The following is a 24,184-nucleotide window of genomic DNA, read 5'->3' as shown; positions in this document are numbered from 1 at the left end:
CTCCCAGCTGGGGACCTGGCCCACAACCCAGGCATGTGCTCTGACTGGGATTGAACCAGTGACCCTTTGGTTCTCAAGCTGGCACTCAGTCCACTGAGCCACACCAGCCAGGCTCACCTTTACTTCTGATATAGCCCAGGGACATTCTGGAAAGACTGTCTTTCTCCTCAGAGAACAGAAGGACATAGAGCAATTATTTTACTGTCATTATTGTTAGCCATTAAAATTGTTGCTAAAATCTGAGGCTTTGAGAAGTTATTAAACAGGAAGAAAATACATGTAACCCAGACTATACAATGGATTGTTGGGATAAGACAAGCAGACACAATAATCCTATGTTTAGACTGGGAATTGGACATTTTAAATCTTGCTGAGTTTAAATGTGACCACCTTGGTTGACATGTAATTGTTATCATCATCTTTTCCCTTTACTTTTCCTGCCTCTTGAAGGTCTCCATAAAACAAACATGATTAACTGTTAAAAAGACAGTTAAAGACAGGAATCCTCAGAAAAGTCTCTTTCTATAACTGTCAACTACATAAATTCTTCTAGATTAGAGACACCAGCCAAGAGCCCTGCGGTCGTCTGTCTTTCCTGAAAGAACCAAAGACAACAAAAGGACTGCCTCAAACAGCTGTTTGCAACTTAAATATCACTCTGCCAGCACATAAAAAGGTATCTTTAATATTGGTTTATCTTACCTTTCTTTACCTGGTCTTGAAGGAGTGGGCCCTTGGTATGCAATTATGGAATGCTTTGTACCATGATTAAAGCTCTTGAAACTCAAGTTTGGTTAGTCTCTTTGTGTAGATTGACTCAGTCTTGTTACTGTGGTGTCAAATTCTTATGGTTTGTATGATGGAGTCCTCTGTTTATTGCTTCTGCTTCTGCTGGTAGTTCATAGAATTTTATGCTTTCAAAGAGCATCACATTAATTTGCCATGGATGTACCATTCTTGATACATTTTGTTGGCTTCTTTTGATTTGCTTTGCCTTCTAAATCAGCTTGCATTTTGTGCCCCCTACTGAGTCCTTTTCATATCCTGATATTCTTTCCTGCTGTCCATTATAATATTCCTTGTCTCTGCAATGCATCTTGGAACCAAAAGGAGACAGAGTCAGATCAAGATGATGAGGTAATATGAATACTTCTGCTTTTATTCTATCAGAGATAGAATAGAAATTGAATCTGTGTAAAAGAAGTTGCAGGGGGCTGAAGTGTGGGAAATGTTTGTTTTTTTTTTTTAACTTAAATGAGTAAAGGGTATATATTTTTCTTAAAGAATGGTTCACTCTTTGTCCACATATACATATATGAATACTTCAGTAAATTCATTAAAATCATAATCCAAATAATGATTTTAAAAGACAAACTAAAGTTCATTAAACATTCTAAATTGTGATTGGCATGCATTCTTTTACCTCATATCGACCGTGTTATAACTCTTAAATTAAAATCACAGGTAATATATGAAATGTTATACAAGTCAGCCTATCTTTTACATAATGTAAAATATGTGCTCAATGGCTATTGAGAAATATTTTATATTCTATTAAAAAAATTATCTTGGCCATTTTTTAAGAATATAGTTGTTCAATTAAGCTTTGAATGAATTTTTTCCTAATAAGTTATCTCCTAATATTTCTCCAAATTAGATCATTGGATTTTTAAAACTCACATCTCAGTAATAATAGAATCAGCAGCCTTAAGATTTGGTGACATTATTCCTAATAAAGCCATTAACCTGTTTTTAATCTCCTTATCTATACTTTATGCCTATTAACATACAGAAACAACAGCAGTAATCAGAATAATACACTTTGTGTGCCTTTCTTCCTGGAATGTACTCACATAGAATGAGTGTACATTGTGATATATGTGCTTTCAGTACAAATGAACTTGGGAAAATTTACTGTTCAGCATCAGAAGTCTCTGTAACGCTCATGTTTTATTTGTAGTTCCCTGTAGTCTGCTGTGTGGATGCTCAGATATTTGCTAAATGATGGTTATTTGTTTGAGACATTGGGGTGGGGATATAGAATCACATTTCATATGAAGAAATTGTATAAGAAGAAAAAGAAGAACAGTAATCAACATAACATCTTACAAAATGTTTCTAAGCTATGAAGATGCCACAAGAATTTTGGACATAGTCTGTCTTTGTTTTTCTTTTTCAGATCGAGAAAGCAGATAAAAGACAGAGCTTTGCATCTTTAGCTTTACGTAAGCGCTACAGCTACCTGACTGATCCTGGAATGAGTGAGTTTTCTAACGCATTTACTAATCTATGTCGATTTTTATAAGAAGAGACATTTTTTCTATACAATCTGAATTTCATGGTCATTTGAAAATGCAATGGGAAAAGAAAAATTGCAAGAAAACTGTATCATGAAATCTAAGTACTATATTATACATAGTTGAAGATAAGAGGCACAAACACCCCTAGAACATAGCTTTGAACAGTTTTTTTAAAGCCATTAACTTTTTTTTCTACTTAGATTCATCTATGATCTGTCTTTAAAAACTTTGTTAACTATGCTAGGAGACAATGTTATATCCATGTTGCTTTAAATCTGTGCTCAAGAAAGAAAACATTTGTTTTCATGTATATGGAATGGTAGAAAGGATGATAAAGGATAAAGTAACTTTAGTTGTCTCACTTTTCTTGCTGTAGGTAGGTCATATCTTAGTCCTCAATCTTTTTCTGCCCATTTGGAAAGAATTACATTTTCCTGCCTTCTTGAGGTAGCACTTGTTTACTGATTTCTCTTTTCCTCCTTCCCTGTCTATCCTTCCCCCTTCCCTTTATTAGATATGTTCTAAGACTAAGTCTTCCCTAGACTGGTTAGACCCTTTTCTTCTCTCAGTGGTTGTTTTGGTTCCCTATTAACTGGTTTGCTAGTGTCAAGATATAGATTCATTCAGTCATGTTCCTTCATTTCTCTGTCTCTCCGCCTCTCTCTGGCCCTCATCATTGTGGTGATTACCTCTGGCAATCACTGCAGCCCTTTAGAGAACTGTCTCCACCAACAGGAATGAAGACTGTGAGAACAGCAGAGTGTGTGATTGATGTAGTTAGTGGTGCCACCTTAACATCAGAGAAAGATTTATACAAAAATTTATTTTCAATTTAGTGAATCATTTCTAGCAATTACCCATTACTCACAATGGCTTGAAATCAGGGAAAGCTGAAAATTAATCAGTAAGAGCCACAACTTTGGTTTTCCCCACCTTTCCTGAATTCTTGTTTCTGTAGGTCAACATAGCATACACAATGTGCTGACAGAAAACACTACTTAGCTCTGATGGTCTCAGCATGATCTTCTGGAGTCCAGCTCCTTGACCACTAGGGAAGCTTTTATATTAAGACACAGAACAGGGAGCATAAGAGAAATGAAGTCCTACCATACTCATGAATGTTCTTCCAGATCATAGTTTTTCCCTCTAGCACAAATGTCTAATTCACCCTAAAACCATAAAGGCTGAAATTAACTCCCATTATGCTACAAAGCAAGAAAGGTATGTATGTATGTCACTAGATAGTTTTTAAATAACTAAATCTCCTGGGTGGAAGTTTATTGGAATACCATTTTGCCCCTAAGCTAAGACCCTTACTGGGTAGCTGGTGGGGACTCCCAGGCAATATCCTTGAGCTTTGGACAGGCTCCATGGACCAGCTTTGGTTAAGCCAGAGGCACTCTGGACAGGCAAGCTCCCATCTGATTCTGGTCCCTACGACATATGTTGGGAGGAGATGTGAGCTGTAAGGTCAGGTATATGATAAGTCAGTTGGATTTTCCCCACTTATAGAAGTGTTGCTGCTTTTTGGTGTCAATTAAGGTGTACGTAGCTTGTCTTGACTCTTGCTAGAAGATGGTACTTTTCTCTGTTTTATGAAAGTGAGCACAAGGGTGGTAAACAGGAATGAAAAGGAAGAAGAAGGGGCTAAGGTAAAACTAAGGAAATGTCACGGCCCCTGAGTTGGTGTTAGAACTCGAAGTGAATGCAACTTTTCTCTCACTACCCTGTCCTTTCTACTCCCGCCCCCACCCCGCAAACAAAAATCTGTGTAATTCAGTGCCTGACATCCAAGAAATTCCTTTGTTGTAAAGTACACCACAAAATGTGTCATTAAAGTATAAAATGGAACTGATCGGTTATTTGGCTGCTTTGTGCCAAGTATAAAGTCAGAAGACTTCTTTGGGTGATAGAACCAGCCGTCAGGGTAAGGAGAGAAGCTTTGCCAGTTTCTGGTCATTACAAAGATAAATTCTCTTGAGACATTGCACTGAACCCAAATCACTGCACTGAAGGAATCCCTAAACCTTCCATTTGCAATGTGGTATTTGTAACAGCGTTAAGTGACATAATATTGAGAATTATGGCAAGGAGGGGTAATGAATGGGTGAGTTTTTCCTTAGTTCTTCCACTTTCCCTTGGGATAATAGGTAAGCTTAGAAAAGGTTATGTTCTAAATGTTTGAATTTAAATGTACACTAGGACTGAACGTTTGCACGCTTGAGGGTGTAGCTGCTAATCCAAGGACTGGATTGCAGCAGTGGCACAGCAGAGCATGAAGAAGAGCGGAAAGATGAAGCAGATTCTCATTTCGTGTTTCATTCTTATCTGAACCAGTGCTTTCTGGGACCAAGACTGTACTCCACTTTGACATAAACACGAGCCCTTGGCAGGCATTCCAAACCTCTGTGACCAGCTCGGTTTGCTTCTTAGAGTTGTAGAAGTAGGGAGGACTAAGTGTGTGTTTGCTCTTCCCAAGCAAGTGTGCTTACTCATTTGTGTGGTTCCTGGCCCGTTGCCAGAAGAATGCTTGTACATAAACCATCCTTCCTAGTGGTAGGCCTGCCTCATGGCTGCTCCAGTGTTTGGGGTATCCATGAGTCCCATGAATATTCTGGGAAGGCACCAGCATGGGTACCTTTGCCATTGATAAGTATATATACAGAAAAATATTGTATCCCACTGTAGATACTTAAATATGGGGTGTTAAAAATATGAATGTGCTTTCTAGATTTTCCCCATGATACCTTTTGAGAATTAAAAGTATAATAGATTAAGAAAAAATATGAAATAAACTGTGTGCTTTTATCCATAATGAAGACAACACCAGACATGAATATGTTTAGTTGCAGATTATTTTTAATATGCAGAATTAAATATTTTCCTAAAATCTCAAAAGGTACCAAGACTTCACATCTCATGGAAAAAGTGTACTCTTCTTAAATGCTCTTGTAAAAATATTTTTAAAGTTTAAATATTGTGCATACTATGGCATAAAAATTGTATTACTTCATTGGCTTGTTTGCCATGATATATTGCGCATGATAAAATGTTTTGTTGCTTTGCTTGCGTTTGGTAACCATGAACCACATTTTCTGTTTTTTTTCCCTTTTGTGTGTGTGTATACACATGCATTTTAAAATCATTTCATATTACATTTTTTTCCCTCACCAAAAGGAATATACTGCATGGAAATGATAAATGCAAACATTCCTTTTGTTTTTGTTTTTGTGTTTTAATTATGACTCAGAAAATTTCTTGCTCTTATTGGCTTTTTATGGGTGTGAAGCATAACCGAATTGTGCATGGAAGATATAGATTTAAAATCCAGTGGCTTCACAGTTTGCACATCAGTCGCCTGTCACTTAAAAGTTATTTTGGATTCTGCATGAAATAGGCTTGAGTGGTTTTCTAAAAAAAGACCTTTAGATATTTAATGTATAGCTACACACATTAATATGGTTCTTAACAGGTGCAATCTGTATCACCAAAAGGTTCAAGGCAAGGGAACATTAGAAATTATTAAAATGAGAGTTTTGTGGTTGCACAAAGTAAACATGTACCTATACAGGCAAAACAACGGCTACTGATATTTCAAAACCAGCACATAAGAAAGTCAATAGGAAGTAAGGGAAGAGTTTTCCATTGTGGTTATTTTTCATCATTAATTCTTTCCTTGTGTTTTCTGATTTTCATTGTCGGCCCATTTGGTTGCAACGTGCTTTTTCTGTCTTTCATTTCACATTGCTCTGTTTTTTATTTATTTAGTTTTTTTAACTTTGGGTTGGTTATGTCAATAGAAATTTTTTCTTCCTTTACTTAGTTGTTCCTTTTGCTTCTTCCATTCTAAATCATGCAAACAATTGTACTTGCTTTTGTAATATTTCAAAGTTTACTGACCAATTTTTTTCTCTGGTCTCTCTGTTTCTCAACCATTTTCGTTGATTTTGTGTTTGATTTCATTTTAAAATTTAAGAAACAGTTGAACGGAGTGCAGGAGCAACAAGATCCCTCCCCACCTCTTACTCATACAAGCCCTTCTTTTCTACAAGACCATTCCAGTCCTGGACAACAGCTCCGATCACAGTGCCCGGGCCAGCCAAGTCAGGCTTCACTTCCTTATCCAGTTCTTCCTCTAACACGCCATCAGCTTCTCCGTTAAAATCAATTTGGTCTGTTTCGACTCCTTCTCCAATCAAATCCACGTTAGGCGCGTCAACTACATCTTCAGTGAAATCCATCAATGACGTGGCATCTCCCGTTAGATCCTTTCGGACAATTTCTTCGCCAATAAAAACAGTGGTGTCACAATCTCCATACAATATCCAAGTTTCCTCTGGTACCCTGGTTAGAGCTCCCCCAGTCACAGAGGCCTCACCTTTAAAAGGGCTGGCATCCAGTTCCACGTTTTCCTCTCGAACCTCTCCAGTGACGACAGCAGGGTCTCTTTTGGAGAGGTCATCAATTACTATGACACCCCCTGCATCCCCCAAATCAAATATTAATATGTATTCCTCAAGTTTGCCATTTAAGTCCATTATTACATCAGCAACACCGCTAATATCTTCGCCTTTAAAATCAGTGGTATCTCCAGCTAAATCAGCAGTTGATATCATTTCATCAGCTAAAGTTACGATGGCCTCTTCTCTCTCATCGCCCGTGAAACAGATGCCCGGACATGCGGAGGTAGCGTTAGTCAATGGCTCTATTTCCCCCCTGAAGTATCCGTCATCTTCAACTTTAATTAATGGATGCAAAGCCACTGCCACGTTACAGGAAAAAATTTCTACGGCTACAAACTCTGTGAGCTCTGTGGTCAATGCAGCCACCGACACAGTTGAGAAAGTGTTTTCTACCACAACGGCAATGCCATTTTCCCCACTCAGGTCATATGTTGCTTCAGCGCCATCAGCTTTTCAGTCTCTAAGAACTCCTTCCGCAAGTGCACTCTATACATCCCTTGGGTCATCAATATCTGCAACTACCTCATCTGTAACTTCATCAATTATAACAGTGCCAGTATACTCTGTAGTCAATGTTTTGCCAGAACCAGCATTAAAGAAACTTCCAGACTCTAATTCACTTGCAAAATCAGCAGCAGCCTTGCTGTCCCCCATTAAAACACTGACTACGGAGACACGTCCCCAGCCCCATTTCAATCGAACTTCATCTCCAGTTAAGTCATCCTTGTTCCTTGCACCCTCTGCCCTTAAGTTGTCGGCACCATCTTCTTTATCTTCCAGTCAGGAGATACTAAAAGACGTGGCTGAAATGAAGGAGGACCTAATGCGGATGACTGCAATACTACAAACAGATGTCCCTGAGGAGAAGCCATTCCAACCCGAACTCCCCAAAGAAGGGAGAATTGACGATGAAGAACCTTTCAAAATTGTTGAGAAAGTAAAGGAGGATTTAGTGAAAGTCAGTGAAATCCTGAAAAAAGATGTGTGTGGAGATAATAAAGGCCCACCCAAGTCACCAAAGAGTGACAAAGGACACTCCCCCGAAGATGACTGGATCGAGTTTAGTTCAGAAGAAATAAGAGAAGCCAGACAGCAAGCGGCAGGGAGCCGTTCCCCCACTCTACCAGAGCGAGTGCACGTAAAAGCAAAGGCTGCCCCTGACAGGGATTATAACTTGACCAAAGTGATTGATTACCTAACAAATGATATTGGGAGTAGCTCACTGACAAACTTGAAGTACAAGTTTGAGGACGCAAAGAAAGATGGTGAAGAGAGACAGAAAAGAATTCTAAAACCAGCAATTGCTTTGCAGGAACACAAACTCAAAATGCCTCCAGCCTCCATGAGGCCTTCCACCTCTGAGAAAGAATTAAGTAAAATGGCTGATTCCTTTTTTGGAACAGATACTATTTTAGAGTCTCCAGATGACTTTTCTCAACATGACCAAGATAAAAGTCCCTTGTCTGACAGTGGCTTTGAAACAAGAAGCGAAAAAACACCCTCGGCCCCACAGAGCGCTGAGAGCACTGGTCCTAAGCCACTTTTCCATGAAGCCCCCATCCCTCCTGTCATTACAGAAACAAGAACTGAAGTAGTTCATGTTATCAGGAGCTACGAGCCCTCAGCTGGAGATGCTCCCCAGTCCCAGCCAGAGGAACCCGTGTCTCCCAAACCTTCACCTACCTTTATGGAGCTAGAGCCAAAACCCACCACTTCTAGTATTAAAGAAAAAGTGAAAGCATTTCAAATGAAAGCTAGTAGTGAAGAAGATGACCACAATCGAGTTTTGAGCAAAGGCATGCGTGTTAAAGAAGAGACTCACATCACCACCACCACCAGAATGGTTTATCATTCTCCGCCAGGCAGCGAAGGTGCCTCTGAAAGGATTGAAGAAACCATGTCAGTCCATGACATCATGAAGGCCTTTCAGTCCGGGCGGGACCCTTCCAAAGAACTGGCAGGTCTGTTTGAACATAAGTCGGCAGTGTCCCCGGATGTTCACAAGTCTGCTGCTGAAACCTCAGCCCAGCATGCAGAGAAGGACAACCAAATGAAACCCAAACTGGAGCGTATAATAGAAGTCCACATCGAAAAAGGTAACCAAGCTGAGCCCACTGAAGTCATTATTAGAGAAACCAAAAAGCATCCAGAGAAGGAAATGTATGTGTATCAGAAAGACTTATCCCGGGGAGATATTAACCTAAAAGATTTTCTGCCAGAAAAACACGATGCTTTTCCTTGTTCAGAGGAACAGGGTCAGCAAGAAGAAGAAGAGCTTACTGCTGAAGAGTCATTGCCTTCTTACCTGGAGTCTTCCAGAGTAAACACTCCTGTATCCCAAGAAGAAGATAGTCGCCCTAGTTCTGCTCAGCTCATATCTGATGACTCTTATAAAACATTGAAGCTTTTGAGTCAACACTCAATAGAATACCATGACGATGAGTTGTCAGAACTAAGAGGGGAGTCTTACAGGTTTGCTGAGAAAATGCTTCTGTCAGAAAAGCTAGATGTGTCTCATTCTGATACTGAGGAATCGGTTACAGACCATGCAGGACCCCCTAGCTCAGAGTTACAGGGGTCTGATAAGCGGTCCAGAGAAAAAGTAGTCACTGCCCCCAAAAAAGAAATTCTCTCCAAAATCTATAAAGATGTGTCTGAAAATGGTGTAGGTAAAGTGTCTAAAGATGAGCATTTTGATAAAGTGACAGTGTTGCACTACTCTGGCGATGTTAGTAGTCCAAAACATGCCATGTGGATGCGCTTTACTGAGGACAGATTAGACAGAGGTAGAGAGAAGTTGATATATGAAGATAGGGTGGACAGGACTGTGAAGGAAGCTGAAGAAAAACTGACTGAAGTGTCACAGTTTTTTCGTGACAAAACCGAAAAGCTAAATGATGAACTGCAGTCCCCAGAGAAAAAGGCACGCCCTAGAAATGGCAAAGAACACTCTTCGCAAAGCTCCACTAGTAGCAGCCCTGAGAAAGTACTGTTGACAGAACTGTTGGCATCCAACGATGAGTGGGTTAAGGCAAGGCAGCATGGCCGCGATGGACACGGCTTCCCCAGAGTCGATGAGAGGAAAGCATCCAGTCTGCCCAGCAGCCCGGAGAAGAAGGCTCTTTCCCAACAGACTCAGGACAGCAAGTCTACAGAGGAAGCCAAAGGAAGTGTTTCAAGGAGCAAAGCGTCAGAAGGGCCCCAGTCTGGGTTTCAGCTCAAACAATCTAAGCTCAGTTCTATTAGATTAAAATTTGAACAAGGCGCTCAGGCCAAAAGTAAGGACATGTCTCAAGAGGACAGAAAGCCAGATGGCCAATCCAGAATCCCAGTGAAGAAGACCCAGGAGAGCAAGCTACCTGTCTACCAAGTTTTTGCTAGAGAAAAGCAGCAGAAGGCCGTAGACCTGTCAGATGACAGTGTATCTGTGCAAAAAGATTGTATGGTATTAAAAGCGAAGGATGAGCATGAGCAGAGCAATGAAATTGTTGTAAATGATTCTGGCTCTGATGAGGTGAAAAAACAGAGAACTGAAATGTCAAGTAAAGCAATGCCTGACCCTTTTTCTGAGCAACAGGCTAAGGACTTGGCATGTCGTGTAACCTCAGATTTAGCAACTAAGGGACCGTGGGACAGAAAGGTCTTTAGAACATGGGAAAGCTCTGGAGCTACTAACAATAAGTCTCAGAAAGAAAAACTTTCACATGTACTTGTTCATGATGTAAGAGAGAATCACATTGGTCATCCTGAGAGTAAACGTGTTGATCAAAGGAGTGAATTTCTGTCTGTGACTGAGAGAGAACACAAATTGTTAACAAATGGCTCTCTCTCAGAAATTAAGGAAATGACTGTAAAATCTCCCTCCAAAAAAGTCTTGTACAGGGAATATGTTGTTAAAGAAGGGGACCGTCCTGGCGGATCTCGCGAGCGACCCTCGAAGAGCAGTGAGAGCGGGGCAGTGTCGCACATCCCGGTCAGGGCGGCCGACGAGAGGAGAGTGCCGGCACCTAATTCTCCTGGTGGCTTTTGCGAGCAGTCACCATTTCCAAAACATGAACTATCACAACCATCACCCCAAGCAAGTCTGAGTAAAGAGACAGCTGAGACACAGCACTTGAATTCTCAGGAAGATGAAAAAGTTACCTATTCAGAAATTAGCAAAGTTTCCAAACATCAGAGTTATATAGGCTTATGCTCACCCCTCGATGAAACCGAAACCTCCCCCTCCAAATCTCCTGATTCTTTAGACTTTAGCCCAGGAAAGGAATCTCCCTCTAGTGACGTATTTGACCACAGTCCCGTTGATGGGCTGGAAAAAGTTGCACCACTAGCGCAGACAGAGGGAGGGAAAGAGATAAAAACTTTACCGGTTTATGTCAGTTTTGTACAGGTGGGAAAGCAATATGAAAAAGAAATACAGCAAGGAAGTGTAAAAAAAATCATAAGCCAGGAATGTAAAACTGTACAAGAGACCAGAGGGACCTTTTATACAACTAGACAGCAAAAGCAACCTCCTTCTCCCCAAGGTAGTCCAGAAGATGATACGCTAGAGCAAGTTTCCTTTCTAGACAGCTCTGGGAAAAGCCCTTTAACCCCAGAAACACCCAGTTCAGAGGAAGTGAGTTATGAATTTACATCTAAGACACCAGACTCACTCATAGCTTATATACCAGGTAAACCCAGCCCCATTCCTGAGGTTTCCGAGGAATCGGAGGAAGAGGAGCAGGGCAAGTCGTCCTCCTTAAAGCAGACGGTGGTGGAGGAAGCAGCAGGCGCACACAGAGTGACTAGCAACGTGAGCAAAGACTCTAACCAAAGACCCAAAACTAACAGAGTTGCTTATATTGAGTTTCCCCCTCCTCCACCGCTGGACGCAGACCAGATTGAGTCAGATAAGAATCATTATCTCCCCGAAAGAGAGGTCGGCATGACTGAAGTCAGTCTGCAGGACGAGCATGACAGGTACCAGCTGGCCGAACCAGTCATCAGAGTGCAGCCACCGTCCCCAGTCCCTCCCGGGGCAGATGCCAGTGATTCCAGTGATGACGAATCTGTTTATCAGCCGGTTCCAGTTAAGAAGTACACCTTCACGTTAAAGGAAGCAGACAATGAACAAAAAGAAATCACAAAAGCCAAAGCTTCTGCTGAGAAGGCTTCCAACCAGAAGGAATTAGAAACTAATGGATCTGGAAAAGAGAATGAATTTGGCCTTGGCCTTGATTCGCCTCAGAATGAAACTGCCCAGAATGGGAACAATGACCAGTCCATCACGGAGTGTTCCATCGCTACCACGGCGGAGTTTTCTCACGACACAGATGCCACAGAGATTGACTCTCTTGATGGCTATGACCTGCAAGATGAAGATGATGGCTTGACGGAGAGTGATTCTAAACTCCCGAGCCAAACAGTGGAAACCAAGAAAGATGTCTGGAACACAGAGGGCATGCCGAAGCCAGCAGATCGCTCCTTTAGCCAAAGTAAACTTGAAGTTATCGAGGAGGAGGGAAAGGTGGGGCCTGATGAAGATAAACCACCGTCTAAAAGTCCTTCCTTGGAAAAGACTCCTGATAAGATTGACCAGAAGTCAGGGGCCCAGTTTTTCACATTAGAAGGCAGACATCCTGACAGATCAGTGTTTCCTGATACTTACTTCAGTTACAAAGTGGATGAAGAATTTGCCACTCCTTTTAAAACAGTAGCAACTAAAGGTCTAGATTTTGACCCTTGGTCTAATAACCGAGGGGATGACGAAGTTTTTGACAGTAAATCACGGGAAGATGAAACTAAGCCGTTTGGTCTGGCTGTGGAAGACCGCTCCCCAGCAACAACCCCTGATACAACGCCGGCCAGAACGCCCACCGATGAAAGTACCCCAACTAGTGAGCCTAACCCCTTCCCATTTCATGAAGGAAAAATGTTTGAGATGACTCGCAGTGGTGCAATTGACATGAGCAAGAGGGATTTTGTTGAAGAGAGGCTCCAATTTTTCCAGATTGGTGAGCATACTCCTGAAGGGAAGTCAGGGGACCCGGGGGAAGGGGATGAGAGTATGGTCACTTCCACACCACAGCCACAGTCAGGGGACACCACTGTAGAAACCAATCTAGAGAGAAATGTAGAGGCACCTGCAGTCGACCCTAACCCCAGCGTCCTGACCAGCGGAGAGTGTCAGGAAGGCCCGTCCACTGCTGGCTCCCTGGAGAAATCAGCAGCAGCCACTAACACCTTGAAAGCTGACCCCAAGTCGCGCACGCCTATAAAAATGGGAATTTCTGCGTCCACCATGACCATGAAGAAAGAAGGCCCTGGAGAAGTCACAGATAAGATAGAAGCGGTGATGACCAGTTGTCAGGGATTAGAAAATGAAACGGTAGCAGGGATTTCCAATTCAGCCGATAGCCACGTGGGCACTAGGCCCCAAGAAAAGCATGATTTTCAAAAAGATAACTTTAATAACAACAACAATTTGGATTCTTCCACTATACAGACAGATAACATCACAAGTAACTTAGTGCTGACAGAACATCCTGCACCCACTTGTACCACAGAGAAAGCTAATCCCGTGAAAAGCTCATCAGGAAAAAAGACAGGGGTGCTGCAGGGACACTGTGTAAGAGATAAGCAGAAAGTTCTGGGTGAGCAGCAAAAGACAAAGGAAGTGATAGGGATAAGGCGAAAATCCAAACTTCCCATAAAGGCCACTTCATCAAGAGCTATCTTCCCACCAAATCATTTGCCAAACATGAAAGTGAGTAAGCTGAAGCAGGTTAGCCAATCTGAGAAAACCAAAACCCTTACTTCTTCTTCACATATAGATGTGAAGTCCAGAATTCCGGTGAAAAACACACACAGGGATCCCATAGTTTCAGTTAGAAAAGCATGCACCCCACAAAAGCAAGGGCAGCCAGAGAAAGACAAGGCCAAACATCTTCCATCCAAGCTGCCAGTAAAGGTAAGATCCACCTGTGTCACCACCACCAATACCACCACCACCACCACCGCCACCACCACTGCCACCACCAGCAGCAGCACAGTTAAAGTCAGGAGCAGTCAGCTTAAGGAAGTGTGTAAACATTCCATTGAATATTTTAAGGGAATTAGTGGTGAGACCTTAAAGCTTGTGGACCGCCTCTCTGAAGAAGAAAAAAAGACGCAGTCCGAGTTGTCGGATGAGGAAGACAGTACCTCAAGAAACGCGTCGTTGTCCGAGAGTTCCCGGGGTGGCCAGCCTTCAGTTACCACGAAGTCTGCTAGAGATAAGAAAACAGAGGCAGCGCCTTTAAAATCAAAGAGTGAAAAGGCCGGCAGTGAGAAAAGGAGCAGTAGGAGGACTGGTGAGAATGAAGGCAGTCAGGTTTCTCGAGCGCTCTTTGCTCACATCCTGGAGAACGAGCCTAGTTTGTAAACACTTTCCAACTCGTAGACCCTAGTGCATGAACTGTTGTGATTGCCTGTGGAGTGACTTAACCGTAGTTTCTCATTCTGTCATTGTCATCTGTATGTGCTGTCTACATACTCCTCTTTCTTCCTTTTATCCTGACTACACTGTAGACAGCTAGGGAAGCATGCTGAAGACATTGGTGTCATTCACGATGAGCAGCTATTTTATTTTAATGTGTTAATGGATATGATTCTGTCAAAGTAAAAGCACAGATGTCGAAATCCCATCGTGGTGTTTTCACCAACACAACACTTCTGTAACTGTTGTAAAGTAGCTAGCTTGTCAGCATGTTCAATTCCATTACATTGAGCATCCATGTAGTCTGACATTTAACCTGATGCAGGAGAAAATGGAGTGAGTCATGTGAAAAGAGAAGTGTTCATGTAGGTGATTAGGACACATTTAAGTGTACGGTGTTAGCGTTAGTCTCTGTAAAATCTGAGTACTGGTAAAAGCAATTTTCCAGTATCGTATTTTTCTTGATGATTATTTTAATTAAGAAATTGTAAATCGTAGGTCCACAGAGTCCATGTGAACGGACAGATATCAGGATGGCAATAGTAGCCGATCACCTGGGACTTAGTTGGACAGGTAAGTGCATATACTCCTGAATGAAACAAATGTTTCTTAATTTCTTTGTCTTATTCACAAGTGGTTCATAAAAAAAAAAAAGAAACGAGCAATGAGTAAAAAATAGTTTTATCTCCCATAATTCTACCTACCCAGAGATAATTACTGATAGTGCCTATATAGTGGTTTGTTCGTTTGTTTTTCAAAGATCCTTTTATGCATATTCACTAAAAAATAGAACTTTAATCTTATTTTACATTGAATTGAAGCACTTTCTTCACAATGCCATTTCTGGTAACATAGAGACTGTCTTTTCTGTAATAGGAAATTTATTTTGTGGCATAAAAGAAAACATAGCTAAGGCCTATGACTTTTAAGTAATTCAAAAATTTCAAACCTGGTTTAAATCCTTAGAGCAGCTCTCTTAGGCAACAGTTCACTTAATCCATGCCTAAGTTTAACAAATTTTAATCATTCACAACTCATCTTCACAATTTTTATGATATACACATTTATCTATATGTTTACGTATTTAGCTGATACTTTTAAGCAGACTCAAGCTTATGCTCCAATAATGGAAAACAAGGATCATTTTCAATAATTATATAAGAAAACAAAGGAATGACAATAAGTTTAAATTTTGAATTAAAATTTTTAAAAATAGAATATACAAATCTATTAAGTTTACAAAAGTAGTTAGGTTCTGTGAAATGAATGAAACTATTTATGATCACTATATAGAAAAGGAATATTTGGCTTGATTTTGCTTTATTAATAATGAAAACAAGGTTCTGTGTCAATTGGATAACCCAGCTTTGAATTAGAGAAATTTTAAGTTTTGTAGGTTGAGTGTATTTTTTAATGCACAGCCAAAAAATATAATAATTTAAAAATGTTAATCATTGTCATATCTAAAGTCATTTTGCATACCATCAGTGACATACATTCTAACTCAGGGAAAAAAATCTATGATGTTAAGAGGGAGCATATGAAACTATAATGACAAACAAGATCATTTAAATATTTTTCCTTTGAATGCCATGCCGTAAGTCCCTCCCCCTCCTACATATTAAACATTCCTCTCTCCCTCAACCCAGTCCTTGCTCTTACACATACTGATGATATCCAGGAGCTTATTAGAGCTCTAAAAAGACAGGTGGTCTGAATAATCCCTTGCAAGTTGTTGAGAGTTAAGCAATTCATTGTACATAAATATTTGCTAACATTAAAAATTTAAAATTACATTTTAATCTTGGACATTGTAATCTGAAAATATACTGGAGCCAATGTTGATTTTGCAGTATTGTATGCCCATAACTATTAGATTATTTTCCACGAGCAAATCCAGTTCTCAGTTTGTCAGAGTAAATTTTTGGAGAAGAGGTGATATAAGAATAGCCAGACAAAAGCCATAAAACGATAAAATTTTTAGTGGCAGTATCTTTGCTTCATTTGGTCTCTACACAAATGATACAGTCTGCTTATGAGGGCTTTTGCTGGTCAGCAGTTGTGTCTCTTAAAACACAGAGAGATGAAGAATATAAAAATAAGTTTAAGTCTTTAAATTCAAATTCTTATAGGCTCAATGAAGATTAGGAAAACTAGCACTCTAGAAGAACAAAATTTAACTCTGTCCTTCTGTCTCACTGTTAAGTAATGTCAATGTACTTTAATTTTTTTATAAAATGCTTTTTTAAGTGAGTGTTATATACATTATGCAATTTTCTCTTTTATTTGTAATTACATAGTTTCTACAAAAGTTAAATATTCTCTGATCTTGGTTTTAATGACTAAATAACAACTAACAGACATACTTTTTACAATGTTGTTGTCCTCACTGTGGGTCACCTGTGAGTCATGAAATCAGTTCATGCTTTGGTTTTGTATTTAAATAGAATAGAATGGAAAAGATGATGTCTGTGTATTATATGCATTGAGACTAGTTTTGCTCCATAAAGATCTGGTTTCATTCATATCAACAATGTATTTCTTACTGTAGGTTCTGATCAAGACAATTTGCAAGTCACTTCATTACATGAATGAACTTTCCTTTTGTTCAACACTTTCACTGTCTCTAACTTTTCAGTAGTAAATGCCTACAATGAACATTGATGCATAAAAACCATTGTGTACAACCCAATGTATTCTCATGATAGATTTCTAGAAGTAAAATCATTTGGTCAAAGGATATGGACTTTTCTGAAACTCTGGTTGCATTTTGCCAAACTGCTGGGAATTGATGGTCTAACCACTATGCTGTATACCTGAAACTGATGCAAAATAATATTGAAAGTAAAAAAAATGTACTTTTCATTAAAGTTTTAAAGTAGCCAATATAAAAAACATTTCTTAAGAAGGATAGAATTTTAACCAGTTCTTTTTCATGGAAGGATATTTCTCCCATTTCTCACTTTTTATAATTATTTAAGGTACTACATACCTCATAATTTTTCAATTGTACAAAAAATACACAATGAAAGGTCCTCTCGTTTTTGACTCTACATATCCCTCTACCAAGGTTGCCATGGCTACTCATACATATCTTCCCAAAGACACTCCCTGCATTAACAAGATTGAGTATATACATCTAGAGGGACAGAAAGCTATGTCCCTTTTACTTTTCACATAAGTGGCAGCACGTCATAGACAACGACCTGGTCTAGAGTCACCATTTAACCTCTGAAGTGGAGTTCATGAAACCTGAAGGCATATAGAGTAGAATATTATAGGAGTAAAACATGTACTTCTTGAAGACTTCCCAGGGAAAACATGACCAGAGTCCCTTGTGCCATATATTTATGAACCATATGTCCCTACATACCTTGTATGAAGTTTGCTGAAACAGAATAATTTGGCTGAATTAGAAGAATTCAGCAATATGTTCTTTGTACAGATCAAGAGTCTATGTAATCTTTAAATGGAATCTAATTGTAACTAAGAGTTAAATCACAGCCTGTGTATGATCGCTGCTTTCCTGTGAAATCAAGTATATAAAGATTAATGAAATGCTCAAGGTTGTACATAGGTTTTACTGTAAAATTTCTTTCTTTTTTTCTGGCAGTCAAGCATTACTTTTATGAAATGTGTGTGATAAAGGTAGACTATGAAGTCTTAGTAACTCTTTTTCTTTTCTACAGAACTGGCAAGGGAACTGAATTTTTCAGTGGATGAAATCAATCAAATACGTGTGGAAAATCCAAATTCTTTAATTTCTCAAAGCTTCATGTTATTAAAAAAATGGGTTACGAGAGATGGAAAAAATGCTACAAGTATGCTGAAATTATTTTACTTTAACTTTCGAAACTGCGTTATCCAATATTTTTGATAAGCCTACTTTAATAAAATCAGAGTGATAATAAAGTAATAGCAAGTCTTTTGAAATTATACTTGTCTAATTTAGTGCAAATATTCTAACTTGTCTTTAGAGGCGTTCAGAAAGCATTCGCTAGGGAATTTTTTGCATTTTTGTCTCTAGTTTTCTCTGTGACCATCAAAAATGAAAGTATAATTTTAGTTGTTAAGTCACGGGGCAGTAGTCAAACACCCTGAAGTTACTGTTATGGTCAGAGATGGATGCACAGGAAGGTAGAGAGAAAAATAGGATCAGATTATGGGTTCACATTATTTTATTCCATTTGGTCTGTGGTGACAAAGAATTCTCTAGCATTGTTGGGTCTGGTTATGTGGTGGTGGCAAGCCAGGGGAGCGGTTCTATACTATGACACGTGTCAACCCACAACAATATGGAGCAAGTTACTGCGGGATTGGCTGGGTGAGCCTGACTGAGTAAGTCATTAAAATGCTAAGCATCAAATATGAGGGTGATCTATTTTGACAGTCTAAAAGGAGAGGAATATGTTTAAAAATGTATTAGATCCCCTTATAACTAAAAGGTGTTTAGCTATTTTTAGCCTCATGTGCTCTGCATCCTCCAATGGAATGAATGATGCTGTCATCAAACACAGTTTTATAGGGTGGTTCTTAAGACCCTTACATATCTGCCCTGCAGCAGCGGGTGTTCTGAGCCCTCTGGTTTTCAGAGCTGCAGTAAGGAAGAGCTAAAAAATCAGCAGGGTTGCAAAAGCCAAGCCTTTGTGTGCATATTGTGATGATTGCAAGAAAATAATTTCGTTGGATTTTCAAACCTTTTTTTCTCCTTTTTCAGCTGATGCCTTAACTTCGGTCTTGACAAAAATTAATCGAATAGATATAGTGACTCTGCTAGAAGGACCAATATTTGATTATGGAAATATCTCAGGCACCAGAAGTTTTGCAGATGAGAACAATGTTTTCCATGACCCTGTTGATGGTAATTGAATTCAGTGTTCATATTTATTTAATCACTTGATAAAATTAGAAAGTGTAGTAAAACAAGGCAGTCAGTTAAAACCAGCTAAATGTTGATTTGCTTGACCTTATTTCTCATTTTCACAGCATTTTCTCTGCCAGAGTCTGCAAATATATATACTCTAATAGAACAAGTGATAAATGCCTATTATGTAAAACGTAAATAATGAGCATAAGTTATCTGAAATAGTTCTATTTCAAATACTTTGTGACCAAATGGAAAAAAAAATTAATATCTAAAGAATGCATTGCTTCTGTCATTTTTAGATTAACCTTAAAAACTAGTGGACTAGTTTATTCATACATAGATAAAACCAAACTGGGGTCTCTTTTACCAAGTAAGTAAGGTATTAGGTCAAATTTAAGCATATAATATGCAAATTGTTAAGTAAAATGCTGAATTACTGTTTTGGGACCAAGTGTTTAAACATGTAATGAAAAAGTCTAATGTAGCACTCAAAAAAGTGTGTCAGTTATTTAGCATTATTTTAACTTCATGTGCTATTTATTTGTTTGAAAAATTCCTATTTGATCTATATTTTTCTTTTTTTTTTGATCTATACTTTATAAAAGGCAGCATAATTTTTAATTCAGTGAGCAGAAGTGTCTCTGACAACATAATTTCTCTTTTACATTAACTCAATTTATAAAATAATATTGCCATCTTTCCTTTGTTGTGTAAATTTGGGCTTTTTAAAATCAAAGTATTAAGAAAAATATAATAAATACCTTATGTTTTTCAAGATGCTTGTCTTCCTTAACAAATGGAACTTATTCCTATAATGAATTCTGAGTAAAAAAATGTCAATAATGGTGTGAAGGCAAGAAGAACTAGGCATATCTTTCCACTATTTTAAGTTTTGAAAAATATGCTGATTTTTTTCCCCATTTTAAACTGGCAAATTTAGACTAACAAGAATCAATCACTTCTAATTCTGAATGCTATGTGACAAAAGATCTAAAATGACAGAAAATTTTAAGCATATCCTATTATCCACACAACACAAGTGTGATAGTAATAATGTCAAAGTGGGTTTTTTTAAAGCTTATAAATACTATTGGAACTTGGGGAAAAGCTCTGTTCAAGTCCTTACCTTATATGTGAGGCCATATATTGGTAACCAAACTCTTTTTGCTCTAAAGACATACCACATCAAATTACGAATTATTGCCAAGTTACAGTTTATAGAATCTTTTAATATCCTTAATTGAGAAAAATAATTTAAGCATAGTATCTCTAATAAACAAAATCACCAGAAAACAATAGATGTATTCAATGGAATTAAAAGCTGCATTTATTTTTAACATTTTAAAATCATAATATTATTAAATAAATTCACAAGAGATTTTTGTACTAATCTTAATATTTTATATTTCTTACTTTTATAAATTCTTAGGGAAATTTAGGAATATGTGTATGAAATAAATTTTACTTGTGCAGATTATAAACCTCAGCTAATCTTAACCAACTTTTCAACAAGATTCTGGTTTATAGGTGACCATAACAGAAAAATGTTCACTTACCAATAGCGATTTGAAATTACAGTAAAAGCTAAGTTGGTATTTATCTTGAAATGATGGAAGTATGTACTAGGCTTTAGTTTTGTAGACTAATAATACAGAAAATTTGCTTGGTTTACCTTTTTTACTGTCTCTCCTCTTCATTGAAGTTCTGTGAAACTTCCTTTCCTCACCATGACCAGACCACTGTTGACTTTTCTCTCTGCTAAAGAAGCAAAATATGCCCGTAGTCCATGAACAAAAGCTTAAAACATGAGAAGTGCCCCCTCCATCCCCTCTGTGTAGTCTGGTTAATAAACCGCCGTGTTTCATAGCCTTGTTGTGAATATTCAGAGCTCTTTGCAAATGGTTTGCCTCCTATCTCTGTTGTGCATCATTTCTTTATTCTCTTTATTTGATTCATGGTTCTGAGTGCACCCCTTCCACCAAGTTTACCAAAACCTCCATATACACCATAACCCTTTCATCTCTGACACACCTGAAGATTTACATGGAGTCTTTTCTACTTTTTATTTGCTTTTTCAGTACTTTTCCTTACATCTTTTTAGAATTTTTTTCCCAGTGCTACTGCTCCAAAATCTAATAATCATTTCTTTCCAAAAACTAAATTCATTTTTCTTTGCTATAAATTTCATGTGAAATAAGTAAAAATTAGAGTTGGGTAGAATCGCTCCTATGTACAGTTCTTAATATAAGTTATAAGTAATTATAAAAACTGGTTTCTTATGGCTTATTGTATTTAGTCCACCACAATATAGATTTTACATGCTAATAATAGAAAGATAATAAATTCTGCCATGGAATAAATGTATCTCATATAACAAGTAACTTTACATTGGATTAAATTAGTCTGCATATTTAAGTTATTATATTAAAATTATCAAAATTGATAGAAACAATCTATATCTTAATATTCTATTTTACTATAGTTTGCAGTAGTGTTTTATTTTATTGTATTACATTTAATTGAACTAAACCAATAAACTTATCATTCTGTAATTCATCATACACTTTCATATCTGATATAATTTGTCATTCCATGTGTTTTTGTTTGATGTATTCTTAATTCATTCCAGTCAGTCCAATGTACTGTCTTCCATAGGTTATTCTTCCCTTCAAGTGGAACTGGAAACTCCCACAGGGTTACACTACACACCACCCACCCCTTTCCAGCAAGATGATTATTTTAGTGATATCTCTAGCATAGAATCTCCCCTTAGAACTCCCAGTAGACTGAGTGATGGGCTAGTGCCTTCCCAGGGAAATGTAGAGCATTCAGCAGATGGACCTCCAGTTGTAACTGCAGAAGACACTTCCCTAGAAGACAGCAAACTTGAAGACTCAATGCCTTTAACAGAAATACCTGAAGCAGAGGATGTAGATGAGAGCCAGTTGGAGAATATGTGTCTGAGTGAGTATCCTCAATACCTTGGAAGCATGGCTGGGGTCCCAAAAGATGTTAAACCAGCAGAGCCATTGAAACAAACTAGAAAAGTAAGAGTAAGCTCTGAGCAGCAAGAGAAAGGAAAATCTGGTCCTGATGAGGAGATGACAGAAGAAAAACTCAAATCTCTATTTGAGGACATTCAACTTGAAGAAGGAATAGAGTCTGAGGAGATGACAGAAGAAAAAGTACAGGCTATTCTTAAACGTGTTCAGCAAGCAGAACTGGAAATGTCTTCAATTACAGGTTGGCAGAACGAGACAAGTGGAAACCTAGAGTCCCCGGCTCAAGCTCGAAGAATAACTGGCGGGTTACTAGATCGACTGGATGACAGGTATGGCTGTTTCAGAAAAAGAAAAAGGAAAAGGAAACATAGCCTACATGTTAATAGTTGATTTTAAATACTATATATGGTTTTTAGCAACTACCCTTTTTCTAAGGCATCATCCCCGTTTGGGGATAATACATAATTTAAAGTTTGGTTCATTCTGCTAAATTGGAGAGAGGAAGTTACATAATACTCAGATATAATTCTTAAAACTATTGACAACCTGAAGTGAAATGAAAATTTTTTTATGTAAATGCCAAAGATTTATGTATCTTTTACTTTAGAAGACTACTCTTTTCTAGTGTATTACTCGTTTTATTCTTTTTGCATAGCCCGTAATTAATGCTCATTCAAAATAATATAATTTAAAAATTCCAAGTCTTTTAGAAATATAAACATTTCTATTATTTCCTGACTGCAAACATAAGCATGCTTATTAAACAAATTTAAAAATTACAGATATAAAAAATCAGTGCAACCCCACCATCTCGCAATATCGGCAGCCATCCGTCTTGAGAGACGATGGTGTAGCTTCTTAAGAGTCTATCTGCACCGCCGAGAATGGTTGTGCAGTCCAACTCGGGAGTGACACGGTATCTGTCTCCTCCCGTGTTGAATCGACATCTTGCGATGACGCTGGAGTGTCCTCTCCAGCGAAGCTGAAGCTACAGAGCCTGGGCGGGGTGATATGGAGGGTCTGCTGTTGCCCATGCAGCAGACCCCCCCTCTCTTCGCAGCTGAAGGGTCCAAGGGAAAGACGGAGTCAATACAGCTTGGCTTCAGGTGCGCCGCAGGAGTTGCCGGTGTTGACTACAACGTCAAACCGCCTTAGGGACTCCGGCTCCGGATTTTCTGTCGGGGTTTACTCCCTTAGCCTTTCCCCTGAAGAGGTATGCCGCAAGGCAGCGGAGGTTTTTTGGAATCAGAGTTTTCCTTCTCTGATGTGCCCTGACTGGAAGATCGAACCAGCGACATATAGCTCGCAGGCCGACGCTCAATCCACTGAGCCAAACCAGCTCAGTGGTTTAATGGTTTAATAACCATTAAATTTTGGTGGGTTTCTTTCTCATACATTTTTTAAACTGTCTTAACACAGAAAAGGCAGAGAAGAATAAAAGAAAAGTCATCTGCCTTTCTACACTCTTAAGAAAAACACATTTTATATAATATCCTTCCTTTTTTATATGTGAATGTTTTACATGATTCGCAGCATAGTATATGTAATTCTTTACCCCAAATAATATTGTCATGATAGAAATTTGTTTATAACCAATATAATTCCCTAGTTATGAATCTGGTTCTTTTCATAGTGGCCTTACTCCAGAAAGGTGGGAGTTTAATATCCTCGAGACATTGGTTAAGATTTACCATCATTAGGTTTGCACTTTGTAACTTTGGGTGAATTTCTAAGCTCTAAGAATGTCACTTTAATCAGCTTTAAAAATAAGAATGACTACTTTGCTCAAACAGGCTTATGATTGAAAAAGAAAGCGCATAGCATGCATACCAAATGACTGGTACAAATAGTCTCTTAGTAATAGTTGGCATTATTTTTTTATGCGCACATCAGACTAAAGTATATTTTATTTCAATGGCAACTAATGATTAAGTTTGATGCAAAAAAGTTATTTTGTAACCACAAAAATTCTCAAAGATGCGGTTTACAAAACTCCTTTTGCAAAATGGTAGCGTCAATGAATTCTATGTTCAAACTACCAAAGAGATAATTGCAAAAGCAACAAAGAGCACAAAGTTTGATGTCTATGTTCA

The 24,184-nt window shown here is 38.5% G+C and overlaps 1 protein-coding gene across 3 annotated transcripts in view; it reads left to right on the top strand.

Annotated features, from left to right (window-relative positions):
* Positions 1-24,184, top strand: part of ANK3 (ankyrin 3) — a 501,644-nt gene that overhangs the window by 454,159 nt on the left and 23,301 nt on the right. For 2 of the 3 annotated variants that reach the window (XM_090278064.1, XM_090278065.1), the window contains 7 exons: positions 554-676; positions 2,180-2,261; positions 14,721-14,795; positions 17,912-18,043; positions 18,940-19,083; positions 21,745-22,053; positions 22,333-22,420. In XM_090278064.1, the coding sequence (XP_090134190.1) occupies positions 554-676; positions 2,180-2,261; positions 14,721-14,795; positions 17,912-18,043; positions 18,940-19,083; positions 21,745-22,053; positions 22,333-22,420 (953 nt within the window). Of the gene's footprint in view, positions 1-553; positions 677-2,179; positions 2,262-6,276; positions 14,098-14,720; positions 14,796-17,911; positions 18,044-18,939; positions 19,084-21,744; positions 22,421-24,184 lie in introns of all 3 variants that reach the window. The other variant, XM_090278066.1, reaches the window with a different exon arrangement.

Source organism: Furipterus horrens, unplaced genomic scaffold (assembly GCF_987537825.1).
Source record: "Furipterus horrens unplaced genomic scaffold, mFurHor1.1.pri manual_scaffold_5, whole genome shotgun sequence".
NCBI classification, from domain to species: domain Eukaryota; kingdom Metazoa; phylum Chordata; class Mammalia; order Chiroptera; family Furipteridae; genus Furipterus; species Furipterus horrens.
Note: the sequence above shows the minus strand (reverse complement) of the source record. Positions and strands in the feature narration are given on the sequence as shown.